The sequence below is a fragment of the Arachis ipaensis genome, chromosome B9 (assembly GCF_059453495.1).
Source record: "Arachis ipaensis isolate K30076 ecotype BB chromosome B9, ASM5945349v1, whole genome shotgun sequence".
In the NCBI taxonomy this organism is placed as follows: Eukaryota; Viridiplantae; Streptophyta; class Magnoliopsida; order Fabales; family Fabaceae; genus Arachis; species Arachis ipaensis.
In genome coordinates, this window is record NC_142444.1 from 8,514,655 (window position 1) to 8,528,746 (window position 14,092).

Below are 14,092 nucleotides of genomic sequence, written 5' to 3' on the forward strand. Positions count from 1 at the left end.
GGTCAATTTGATTTATTTATATTTAGTCGGTCTAAATATGTGAGTTTATGTGGGTTCATCCATTTAAATTTATTTTATCTATTATGGATCATAATTTTTTAGTTCAAATTGTTTATGACTACCTCAATGAGTTAAATGACTTAATCCAAAAATGGACATTTTTTGCCAAAAATTTTAAACAAACATTGTTATTTTTAATCAAATTTAATTTTTTTAAGTCAAAATTTAAAAATGAATCTAATTTTACAGACAAAAATTTATCTATTTAAATAAATAGCAAATTGATTCGACAAATTTAGTCTATTTTAATGATCCTAATAAAAAAGTCTAGAATCAATATTATCTGTCATCAGTTAGTTTAAAAATTAAAACAATTAAAAAATAAGATATAAAAATATTTAAAATTAAAAATAATATAAATATTCAAAATTTAAGCAAAGATTTGAATAGCAAATAAATTAAAATTTAGCGTGGACGGAAGTAATGAAAGGGTGGGGTGAGGGTCTATAGCAGTTGACACAGATGCAATTATATAGTATTGGAAGGAAGGAAGAAAGAAAAAAATCCATAAAAATATAATTTCCAAAAATGCCAAAATGGTGATTGAACGAAGTTATTTGACTATTACTCAAGACTGATTTTTTGTTATCTGTCAAGTAAACTTGATTCTATGCATTATCAACAGCGAATCTAGAAAGTGGATTGCGAAAGTTCTCATCATATTCCTAGCATGATGAATGAGCTTTTTTTTTTTTTTTTTCTTTTGGCGGGCATACTACTCATCATAGGTATTCCTAGTGAAAAAAGATTAAGAATTTAATGGAAATGAGATAATATATCATATTACCACTATAAAAAAAATATAGTTTATTGTCACGTTCTTAAAGTGTATCAAAAAATAGAAAAAAGGTAGCGACAATTTTTTGTTATGCCTTTTGAGTTATCGGTACATTTTTAAAAGAGTCATATTTGCAGGAGTATCGATTGTTTTATCGTTACGCTTTTATTGATTTATTGATAGACTTTATTTTTTGCCACATTTTTGTTTATAGTTACGCTTAAAATTTGGCCATATGTATAATCCTATAACTACGTTTTTAAAGTGTACTAAAAAAAGAACATACAACCACACTTTTAAAATGTGTTCATTAGTTTGTTTTGGTTACATTTTGAAAACATGCCAATAAATAAAGATATGATTATGTTTTTTAAACTTGTCAATTGTTCGGTTAACAAGCGTAGCTGTTGAATACTATTGTACAATATGATCACACTTTTTAAGCGTAGTTATAAGTTACCTCAAAAAATCTATTTTTTTTCATTAATCTTCTTAATAAAACATTACAAAATTTATATATAATTTTAAATTATAGTTTGAAAGAGTAATTTAAATAATGACAAAAAAATTATGTATATATATTTTAATCAATCAATTCAATATATATAAACTTGTCACAAAAAAAATAGACTTTGATCACAGCACAATACTTTAACAAAGTATCAAAAATCAAAGTCATAATTCATAACAACTATCTATGAATTTCTAATACACGAATTATAATTCCAATAACTATCACATATCTACTTTCTTTACCTACTTTGTCATTACAAAATATCAAATTTTATTATATTATTAGTATGATCATTCACTGTGAAGTCCATTATTTTTACTATTATCCTGCACAATTTTAAATATTGATGTGTTATGCATCTTATAAAAGCTAATTAGTAATACAAATTCCAATTCCAAATCCAAATTAATTAAGAATGTATACCTCAGATCTTAATTATGTAATAAAATAAAGTTAAAACAAAATAATTCTCTTATACATTATTCAAGTGTTTTTGCCAACTAAATTTAATTGTTTATTCAAATCTAATAAAAATTATTTACACAACGTGCACATGAATCACACACTTTTTTTTTTGCATTTTTTTTATTATCATTCTTTTCTTGTTGCTACTGCATTTTTTTATTTCTCCTCCTACTCCTCTTTTTTGCGGTAGTTTTTGTTTCTTATTTTTCTTTATTTAATTTTTCTTCTTTTTTTTATTTTTATTATTGTTAAGAGGGTGAAACATAAAAAATTATGAGGATGTGAAATAAGAAAGAAAATAAAGAAGAAGATGAAAAAAAATTTTGAATTATGTAAAATTAATTAAAAAATATCACCAAAATCTTTTAACATAACACGAAAAGTTTTTTAATTTTGATACAAAAATTTTTTAACCATAATACATAAATCTTTTAATCATGACACCGATTTTTGTTAAGAAGAAGAATTATTTTGACATAAGAATTTTTTAATTGTGATACAAATTTTTTAAAGATTTCTTATGTCATTTACCAAAAAATTTAGTATTGTTTCTAATAAATTTTCGATTTATTTACCAAAAATTTTTATATTATTTATAACTAATTTTTTATTATTGTTAAACTGATTATGTGATATATATATATATATATATATATATATATATATATATATATATAAACTAAGAAGAAGTGATGGTAATGATAAAATAAAAAAAAAAAGGAGAAAGTGGAAAAGAAAGAGATGGTGATAATACTGATCATTGTTATAAAAGTTGAAAAAGAAAAAGATTAGAAAGAAAAAAAAAAGAACAAAAACATTAAAAACATACATAAATTTAACTTGGTTAAACTTATTAAAAAAATAATTCTGTAATATTTTTCAAAATCAAAACATTCATATTAAAAAAAATAACAAATAAAAATGAATTTTTTGATTATATTTTTGTATTCTGTACATCTCATTCATATTAAATGACTCAATTAAATACACAATAAATATTAAAAAAATAATCTAAATACTTTTATTTTTATTATAAATATTTTTGTGTGCTCCGAATGAATCACAAACATTTGAGTTCTGTTATATTAAAATTTTGACTATGTCAAATTTGGCTGAACGACCTAGATAAAACATTCATTCATTCCATTGGTTTAAATTTTAAAAAATTTGATCGAAAAACCAAACTACTTAACATGTATAATATACATTATATAGTAAAAATTTAAATATCGATAATTTTATATAAAATTAATAATATAATTAACTTTCTATCAAATTATTTAACTACTTTTAACTATCAACTATATAAAATTCACTATACATAAATTTTCATCACATTACATTGATAAGAAAATATGAGAGCGCGTCACATTATGTACCCTGAATCAATAAAAAACTGAGAGCCCGCCAAATATGCCTAAATTGTAGCCAATGGTCCCCATTAGGTAGCTCGTAATGCAATGAGAAAGCATCTCCGTAAATAAATAAACGAAGGCTTCCTTTCTTCTTTACATGCTCAAGATACTAATATAAAAATATAGTGATCTATCAAAAAAATATATATAAAAATATAAAGACACAAAAATTATATTTAATAAAAAAATATATATATTGTTATAGGATATTAAATTTTGTGTTTCTTATTATTTCTATTAATTTTTTATAATACACTTTTTACCATTATATTTTCTTTTTTATTTTTGTATGATAAAAAATAAAGATAAATTAAAATTCTTATAATTTATATTTAGTTTATTATTAAATAAAATATAAAATATTAAATTTTATATTTTTGTCCTTTTTATTATGTTTTTAATATTTTATTTTATTCTGTTATCAAAACTATACGTAACAAATAGAACATAAAAATAATAGTTATTTTCTATTTATATAGAAAAATCTTTATAAAAGATTTTGTTATATTTATATGTATATTTTATATACTTTTTAACAAAATAATTAGTCATAAAAAAATAAAATTTTCTATAATAATAGAATAATTAAATATGTTATATAAAATAAATTAAATATTTTAATAAAACAAAACTAACTATTTTCAGAAAAACCAAATAAATATTTCTATGCCATACCTAATTGATGACCAACATTTTTATATCTATATAACATGATTGTTTTCGATTCTTCATAATAAGTATTTCTTTTACCTTTTTCGATTCATTAGCAATTTTATCATCTTAATATAAATTTTGTCTTGCTATGTTAAATTACCAGCAAAACTAAAGTGAATGAATATAAAGATGTTTAGATTTTCATTAATAAATCAAATATCTATATTTATAATGTGTTTAAACTGATGTGCAGTTAAAATAATATTTTTATTAACATGAGAATATCTATATAAAATCATTTATATTAATCGTTCTAAAAAAGAATATATTTTTAATTAATCAAAATCCTCTTTTAATTTTGTTCTAAAAAAAAGGTATTCATGTTTTAAAATATATAAGTAAAATGGCTATATATATATAATACTTTTACTATCAATCAAATTTTAAAGAAAAAGAGAATAAGGAACTTTGAGAAGTTTCTCTTTTACGATCGAGGCTATTTTTAATTATTTACTTTTAATTAAATAAATACCAATAAAAATCCTTATGATTTGTAAAATTATTTATATTAATATACAAATAAAATAACGTTCAATTAAATGATTCAAAGTATTATAAGAAAATATTCTCTCTTTTAATTTCTTTTCCTTGTTTTACTAGATAAAAAAAATCTTCTTTTTTTACTCTTAGTCACTACTTTCTTGACCGATCCATGAAATTTATGACAAATTATACCATTTTACTTTGTTAGTTGATTTTTAAGTTCTTGCTTACAGGCAGCTGAGCATTTAACTCAAAATCTCAAATGGTAAATTTATATGCTGCACATGATCTGGTTGGGTTCAAATTTTGACGAGTGCACTAAATATTTAAAAAAAAAAAAAAAAAAAAACTCTTTAATGTTATGTGAGGGAGTATATAACATAAATATGTTGTAATACTTAAAATTAGAAATAGTAAAATTTATCTAACAAAAAATTTTTTTTGCTTAGAGGTTATGGTTAGGTAACACCTACTCGTAGTTAGCGATATACAGTGGCGGAACTTGAAACAAAATTTTGGGGGGCCAACTAGAAAATAATTATCAAAATATTTTTTTATATGGACCTCATTTAAGATAAGCTCGTCTAATCTCATTTCTCTGCTTTGGGTGATACTGCTAAATTTAAAGCCCTTTTTTCAAGATCTCGTTCCAAAAAGTTAAAGTTAAAGTCATCAGATATAACTTTTTGAACTTTTGAAGGTTATATCTCACTTTTTTCGTGATTCATTAAAGTAGAAGAACTATCTATATGTGTTGATATTGTAAAAGTTATATGTTCTCCTTCTTAAATATTAGCATTCCTCTTAAAAAATGTATCAATTCTTTGATTTTTCATTATTATTTTATATAAAAATTTGAATATATATCCTGTAAAATATATAAAGAAGAAGTTAGAAGGACAAATATTAAAATTTATAATATTTATTGAATTTTTTTATCAATTTATACAAATACAATAATATTAATACTTATTGAATATTCTATTATTTTTTATCATATAAAAAATTAAATTAAATAAATAGTAAAATATAAAATAATATTAAATTAAATAAATAAAAGATTTTTTTTATATTTGAACCTAAAGATAGAGAGAGTGTTGTTTATTGAACTTATTAGATACTTTAAGTCATAGTAAAGTATTTAAGTCAATTGAACTATTTTTTATCTTTTGAAAAAGTACTACTAAGTTTTTTATAAAAAGTTTGGGGGGTCATGGCCACCCCTTGTCTGAACTAAGCTCCACCACTGGCGATATATATAAAGTTTCATAATTTAAAGATTTCTTTAAGATTTTATGTTTGCACAATAATAAAAATGATTTCGTTTGTCTTTTTATTAGTTTAATTTTTCGTAAGGGATAATTTTATAACATAATATCAGAATTTTTATAAAAAAAATAAAATTTTATTCTTGTTATTTTTTAAAAATATAAAAAATAATATAAGATAAAAAATAAAAAAATTTATATAAAAATTTAAATAAACTCAAAATAACTCTTATTTAAAAAATATATTAAAAATATAATTATTTATATATTTTTTATTATCAGCTTAAATAGAAAAATACTTTTGTTACAGGAAAGCTAATAAAAAAAAACAGAAAGATGTATGTATGTGGCCGATAAATGTCGTACAAAACTATATGATAAAATTTTAGCTTCTGAATGTTTATGTTTGTACTTTGTAGACTGGTTCTGATTAGTTTAAGAGTACCTTTTTCATTTTGATTTTAATGTCTTCTGTTTTTAAAAATTAGTGAAAAAAGAAGAAAATAGTAAAAAAAAAATATTTGTTCACTTCTTTCATTTTTACTTTTTTATAAAATTTTGAACATGAGAAATATTGAAAATAGAAGTAGAAAATAAAAAACACATCTAAATATGCCCTTATTTTACATAATATAGTAAACATATTCCACACTCTCACCTAGGATTTCATCTAAATACTCTCTCTCTCTCTCTCTCACACATACACATTTTTGAGAATCACACTTTTTAATTTGTTACTGAATACATCGTTTTTTAAACATGACTAGTCCGAAAGAAAGGGAAAAGTCAATGAGTCATTCTCCTTTATTTTCCATCAATTCACACTATTGGATTATGTCATCAACTTTTGAAAAGGACCTCCAACGAAAGATTAACGACACAATAATGATTAATTAATTATATAAGGTGGCTGCAACGAGAGGCAGTGGAGAAGGTGCAGGTATCCTTCCTACATGGAAAGAGTTATAAACTTATAATTATAACATGTCAAGTGGTAGAAATTAAATTATTGCTAATTCATCAACTCAATTATTCTACGTTAAATATTTGCTATTTTGTCCTTTTCAAGATTAAATTTTGAATTTGTACAAAATTTCTTAATTGTAAAGTCAAATAAATTATAAGAAATGAAATTCATAGTGAAAAATCATCAAAATCTCTTTTTGCTTTAATTAGTTTTTAACAGAATAAAATATCAAATTCATCTAACCTTTTATATATTAGATAAATTACGAAATAAAATATAAGACAAAGTAATATTTTACCTTGTAAATTTTCAGATAATTTATCCCTCGAACATATTATTTTAAAAAAAAAAACTAAAGAATAATTTGTCATTTGCTAAAACATATTAGAGACTAATTTATTTTTTTATAATTTATTTGAAACTAATTCATCTAATAATATTTCAAAAGTCAGAAATCGGTTTCTTATTTTTTATTAGATACTAATAATTTTTATAGAACAAATATCATTAATTATAACCTAATTTGGAGTTTTACTCTAAGAAAAATAAACCATATTTAAATTAATACTTGTTTGTGAGATGATGTGTTTGTTTGATCGCCATTAAATCGATAAAAAAGAATTTTTTGTTCAATTAAAAATTTTTTTTAGTGTGTTTGACAAATTTCTAATAGTAAAAATAAAAATATTAGAAAAATAAAAAAAAATATCTTTTTTCTTAAAAAAAAAATATGTTTTTCACGTAATAAATGAATAAAAAAATACATCTTATTTTACTCAAACATAATTCATAGATAAAAAGATTTTTTTTATATGAGATATCTAAACATAAAATCACTTTTACTTTTGTAAAAAAATTTTTAAAAAAAGATCATTAAAAAAAAATCATTTTTAAAATAGCATCTAAACAAACCCAATATTTCATTTCTGAAAAGAAATTACAACTGGTCAAATTAACACAAGCAAACAGAAAGGTGAGAATACAATCAAATTTGTTACCAAAAAATTTAGGGACACAACCTTAGAACAAGTCTTTTCCAGCAGCAACAATTGCAATTTATTGATATTATTCCATATACTTAATTGAAATAGGAAATATACATCAACTAGAACCTATAACAGCAAGCACAGCATACAAATACAATGAAAAATCACAATCAACTATTTGAGCTTTGGATGATTACCTTGTGCTTTTCACTTCTAGTCTTCATCTTCCATGATTCTCTTGGATCTCTGCTCTCTTGATGATCCTGCCTCCACATTTGAATATATCCATCGGATGCCACACTCTTTTATCATTGCTTCCTCTTTATTTGGTAGCCTAGCAACCAACTTAACTGTCATCTTTGCATTAAAATGGGACTTCTTTTCACTATTTGCTTCTCTTCCTTTAACTGTTTCCATTATCTGCTTTGAACATTCTTCATCATACCATAACAACACATGATCCGGCATAACATTCAGATGGTATCCAATGATCATATCGCAGCCCCATTCGACGACGACGGAACTTGCTACATGGATACTTTCTCCCCAACTTGTTTCCAAGTAACATTCACACTCAAAGTTAATAACAAGTTCATCAATGATGCATGAATGTGCTTCAGAAAGAACCAGGTAGAACATGAACCCACACAAGTTAGAACTTGGAGGCACTTGGGTACTAATTGAAGATTGAGCAGAGTAGTCATGGAAAAACTCTTGAAGTATGCTACCTCTTATAGGAAAGAAATAACAGATCTTCCCAAAATTAATCACATTATGATCTTCATTGTCTCGTTGCTCTTCCGAGACTTCTGATTCGCTTGTTAGTATTGTTTCCATCCAACATTTTGTCCTAGCAATAGCATCTTTCAGAATGGCATTGCATGAATTTTCATCCAAATTCATGCAGTCCAGGAATATGAAAGTACCTGCATGTTGTTTGGGTGTTTCACTTTCCAAACTCAATATTGTCTTCAAAGATTTACAATCCCATACCTTAAGACATTCAACAGAAGGTGGAAACACTGGTATAAATTGCAGCATTTCACAGTGACAAACTTTAAGAACTTTGAGTTGTGGAAGAAACTTAATGCTTTCAGGTAAGCCTATGACATTGGTTTTATGAAAGCTTAGTTTCACTAATGATGATAACAAAGAGATGTTGTCAGGGAGTTCGGTTAAGCTATGGCAATTATCAAATTTGAGAAGCTTTACATGTTTGAATACAGGGCAGGGTAGTACTGAATGCAGAGTGGCGACCGCGTCTTGCTCGTGTTCACTGATGTCAGAAAGCATGATTTGATTAGCAAAATTTGCAGGAAGTTTTGCAAGATTCTTGCTAATTGGAAAAGAGAAGTTTACAAGGTGTTTAAGATGCAGAATTGATGGTGGAAGTTCTTTCAAAGGAGTTGATCTCAAATGCAAATGAATTTTGGAATCTTGATGCAGAATTGGGACTGAGAACTCTTGGAGATTAGGGCAGTTATAGGCAACCACTGTATGAAGAGAAGGTGAACAATTGCTACTGCATAGGCTCTTGAGTTCTTTGCATCCATACACAGCTAAAAACTCAAGCTTCTCAAGAGAGAAAATAGAAGGGTGAACATGAGTCAAGCTTTCACAGAAATTGAACCATACTTCTTTTAAATTTGGGGTGGCTGAGAAATTTGGACACTCTATCAAGCGCTTGGAGCCTCGAAGGTCGATTATCTCTAAACTTGGTAAATTCTGTAACAATATATATACATACATACATTTAAGGTTTAGGATTTAACACTTAAAATTCTATCAAAGACAAACAAATATATACATACATGGTGTTATATCATGCATACCTGTACTCCATCCCAAAGTTTTTCGACATTGCTGTCTGGCATGGAAATCTCAACCAAGTTTTTAGGCCAACCAATGGATGGTAAAGATTTCAATGGATATCCATCCCACTGAATATATCTCAAGCTATTAGGTAACTCAAGATTTGTTGGAAGATACAAATTATTGTTGGTTCTCCTTCTCCCATGACCAATGCTATCAGCAAAGGCAAGTAACCTTAGATTTGGCATCTTTCTGAATGCATTGGAGCTTATATGTAGATCTGTGGTTTGAGTCATGTCCAAGAATATGCTTTCAATTGCATCAGTCCCCTGGACAAATAAATACATCAATCAATGTTAGTGTAATATTCAATAAGCTATATTTCATATATGTTTTTGTAAACAATACAAAGAATCATTTTCTCTTACTTTATCATTCTTCAGTATGTCACAAACTTCATCAGGGTTCCACAATCTACTTTGTCCCCCAGGAATTTTAGCAGACTCTTCACAAACAATTTCTTGACCCATCTCTTGTATCAAGTCATGCATTTGTATTCTCTTCATTTTGGTTATTGTTATCAGAGCCTTGTCTAAAAGGTTTCTTATCCCTATATTTGCATGGAAACCACAGGAATTCAATATCATTATTACTTTGTCTCTTTCTTCCCCTTTGAAGAAACATGCAATGTCTAGAAATATATTCTTTTCTGCATCATCCAATTCATCAAAGCTCAATCTCAACACCTTATGAACATTTGCATCAGGAGTTCCTTTCAATTTTTTTAGTACACTGTCCCACTCATTTTCACTTTTGGAACGAAGAAACGATCCCAAAATCTTTAGAGCTAAAGGGTTGCCTTTGGCATAAGCAACTGCTCTCTTCGATAGCTCCTGGAATCCATTCTCAGGTGGATGGATTTGGTTAAAGGCATTCAAGTTAAAGAGTTTAAGGGAGTTATGATAGTTCATTTCCTTGACTTCAAGAATTTGGTCAACTGCTCTACTTGTAAGGACATGCTTATCTCGAGTTGTCACAATAACTCTGCTACCAACTCCTAGATAATCATGTCCTACTCCGAGAAAATTATCAAGAAGATCAGAACTATTCACATCATCTAGAACAATAAGAGCTTTCTTGTGCCTCAATCTACTCAAAATAGTAGAGGATATGATTGTGGGATTATCAATATGAATATCTTCTTGTAGTAACTCACAAAGAAGCTTATTGAATATGTATTTGACTCCATGCTTTGATGATTCTTCTCTTACATTTGCCAAGAAACAATTGACTTCATATTTGGGAGAGAACTCTTCAAATATAGCAGCAGCAATGGTTGTCTTACCTATACCGCCCATGCCCCAGACTCCAATTACTTGAACTTCTCTTGGTTGGGTTCTCAATAAAGATTCAATATGTGCATAGTTTTGGTCCCTCACAAAAGAGTTTTTGGTTTCATTTGTATAATCGAGATTCAATTTCTGCAGATCCATTTGGAGTGTGCTTTCATATTTTCAAGTAAACAAAGAAGTCAAATGACGTTTGAGTCAGTCCTTCCGTGTGTAACAATGTAAGTAAACAGAAAATATGATTACTAACAAAATAGAAAACATAAATAGGAAAATCAGATGGAAATAAAATCAAATAAAAGAAAAAACGTAAATCTAGATCGTATAATATTACATATAGATGGTAAATATTTAAAGTTATTAAGAAGTCACATGATCACTCAAAAAAAATGCGGCTTTATATTATAATCTCAACTATTAACGAAAGATCTAACTAGTCAAATTCACTCTTCACCTTCATACATACAAAATCAGTGCCCTCAATTAACATACACTTTCCATATATAAAAGGATGTATCTAGTCAGAACTCAGAAGAGTAGTTTTACTTTTATGCAAGAGAAAGAGTAAGAGCAAATGGTGGTTGTGTAACAATATACGGTTGTTAAAAAGGTTACATAATCAATTAAGAAAAAGTCACATGACCTTTTTATTTTGGTCATTCATGTGAAGTGTTAAAATAGCATGAGTTTACTTCTCCCTTTCTTTTATAAGATTGATGACTTGTCTCAAATAATAAGAAAAATCAATATGCATACCTGAGAGATTAACTTGTCCAAATTAAAAGGCACACTAGTGTTCTGACATCATGATCAATTCAATTACCTCATGGAACCCAGAATACCTCATTTTGATTACAATTCTGATTTCATTACATATCATCTCAATAACCACCTTAAATTGAAAAATAACAGATTCTGTTTTCTATTCTACATAGATCGAACTAGTCAATTATAACAGAATAAGAATGATATCCAAACTCATTCAACTTGAATATCAAATTAATAATCACTCTTGCATTAAATAAGTAATTTTAGGTAATTTACTAATTTCAATCTCTAATACCACACAGTTTCAGGGAAAACTTCAGCAATTCAGATATATAGTCCATAAACAAACTTCATAGAAGCAGGAAGAAGGAACAAACAATAAAATACTGAAGTAGATGTAAGAGTTGAACTACCTACCTTGGATTTTGCTTCACACTGTTGTCACTTTTTCTACGGTTCTTAGTGTCTCTGAATGGAAGAAGGCTAAGCTTTATATAATCTCTTTTTGGCTAATATTTTATTCACATGATACATCAAGCAAGCGTCTTAGTTCTCAACTTCTCATATGTTTCTATGCTTTGGGCCAAGAATTTAACAAAAGAAAAAAAGAGCCGAATGACACTAGCAAAGCAATGCTACGCAACCATAATGATGTATGTAATGACGTTAGACATGATTTTTCTTTTTTGACAAAAATATACATATTAAAAAATTATTAACTTCAGAAGTATTTTGTTAATGTTGCAAGTGTGAGGTGTATAAAATTAGTCGCACATTGAAGAAAGTAAATAAGAGTAAGACTCATTAACTTACTATCTTAAGATTTTCAGTTCAATGTGGTGTCTTCTCATCTTATGTTCTCTCACTTGATTTTTTCTTAAAATTTATCCAGTGATCGAGTGACTCAACATATTTGTATCACCTGTGCTACCCCTGGTACAATATCATCATAAATCACCATGGATCACCTTTTGATATAACTATCTCTGCCTGATTGAGGTGTCTTCTTTTATTTTGTTACTTTATAAATTTTTCTTATCTTAGAAATTTTTTTCCGTATTATTTATATTTTAAGCAACTATTTTTTCACTATTTATACATTTACAAATTTCATGTGTAATAGAAAATTATTAAATAAAAAATGTTTGATAAAAAAAATTGAAAGCTATTTTGAGATTTACACTAAAAGATGTTCCACTCACAATTCTACTTAATTGGAATGCAAAATTAAACTAAAAAAAAAAACGAAAAACAAAAAGCGCAACAGATTAATTAGGTACGCTTAATTGGATTAAGACTGTAAGAAAGCACCAAATTAGCTGCGCTGGAGTGAATTAAAAAATGAGCCAGCAGCCAAACTCTTGAATAAGGAAAAAGTTTAGTAACCAAAATTTTTCAGCTATAGTCAGTCAAAATTTTTTATATTTTACTTCATTTATATCACTTAATAACAGTTTTATTTTTTACTTCACTCTCTTATCATTCTACTTATCACTATTCATTTTACTTATCACCGTTCTTATCAAATCTGCTAATTAATGATATTAATTAGAAAATTATATCCCTTTTTATTAGGCACTATTGTAATCAATACTTAATATTCCTTTTTATAATTTGATTTTTATATATAAAAATACAATAAAGATTAATAATAATTATATTTAAGAACGTTAATTATAATATCAATTACATTAAATAATTGCAATTGATTCTTTGTCCGTTATGGTATTTATCATCAATTATTTAAACTATATTTTATTATGTAGTTCAAATTATTTTACATATATACTAATAAATCATGATTCAAAATATTTTAATATTTTATTTTTAAAGACATTATACATTTAAATCAATGTATAATTTTTTAAATCACCGTCTTTTGATAATTTAAAAATTTATTTCATGTTTTTCAAAGTGAAAATGATTTATTTTAATTCACGTATATTTTTAAACTTTACTATAATTAGATTTGGAAAAAAAATGTTAAATACCTAAATTAATTTATTCAATTGACAAATTTATTCATAACATCCACAAGTTCATACACATAACATCCATAATTAAGTAAGATACACATAACATCCAAAATTTTATATTAATAACATCCATAATTTCATACTCATAACATTCATAATTTCATACGTATAATATTTATAATTAACAAATTTTTACAATTAATATTACCAAATTTTAAACTATGTGTCTTGTTATATATTTCAAATTATCTTACATGTACACCAAAGGGTCATAATTTTAATATTTTTTATTTACTATTCATATGTATACTTATTTTTTTTATTTTAATACGACGAGTTAATAATTATTTTTAAAATTTTATTTTTTAATTTTAATTTTAATTTTTTTATTTTATAATAGCCTATATGTAAAATATGAGTTGTATATCAGAAGTTGTTAACATAATGAAAGAGAAATTTTCGCAATTTGATTCACATTAAATTTGAAATTAACTTTTAGTATAATTAAATAAGGAAAGATAATTAATGATTTTCCTA

The 14,092-nt window shown here is 25.7% G+C and overlaps 1 protein-coding gene across 2 annotated transcripts; it reads right to left on the reverse strand.

Annotated features, from left to right (window-relative positions):
- Nucleotides 1-6,234: 6,234 nt before the first annotated feature.
- On the reverse strand, nt 6,235-12,142 carry LOC107618796 (TMV resistance protein N). Of its 2 annotated transcripts, none has more exons than XM_016320956.3 (5): nt 11,997-12,142; nt 9,891-10,965; nt 9,483-9,791; nt 7,848-9,375; nt 6,235-6,646 (listed from the first exon to the last, which is right to left on the reverse strand). In XM_016320956.3, exons 2-4 carry the CDS (start codon nt 10,953-10,955, stop codon nt 7,864-7,866), a joined length of 2,886 nt encoding a protein of 961 aa, XP_016176442.2. In that variant the 5' UTR covers nt 10,956-10,965; nt 11,997-12,142; the 3' UTR covers nt 6,235-6,646; nt 7,848-7,863. The 2 variants fall into 2 exon arrangements, with proteins under 2 accessions (XP_016176442.2, XP_088354026.1); XM_088497900.1 differs by having other exon boundaries at nt 6,509-6,646; nt 9,891-11,015.
- Nucleotides 12,143-14,092: the final 1,950 nt, after the last annotated feature.

Bases quoted from the DNA above. Each gene is read 5' to 3' on its own strand.
- LOC107618796 (XM_016320956.3), bottom strand. From the start codon at position 10,955: ATGGATCTGCAGAAATTGAATCTCGATTATACAAATGAAACCAAAAAC. The intron at 9,792-9,890 runs GTAAGAGAAAAT...TTATTTGTCCAG, and splicing joins ACATACTGAAGAATGATAAA to GGGACTGATGCAATTGAAAG. The intron at 9,376-9,482 runs GTATGCATGATA...ATATTGTTACAG, and splicing joins AACTTTGGGATGGAGTACAG to AATTTACCAAGTTTAGAGAT.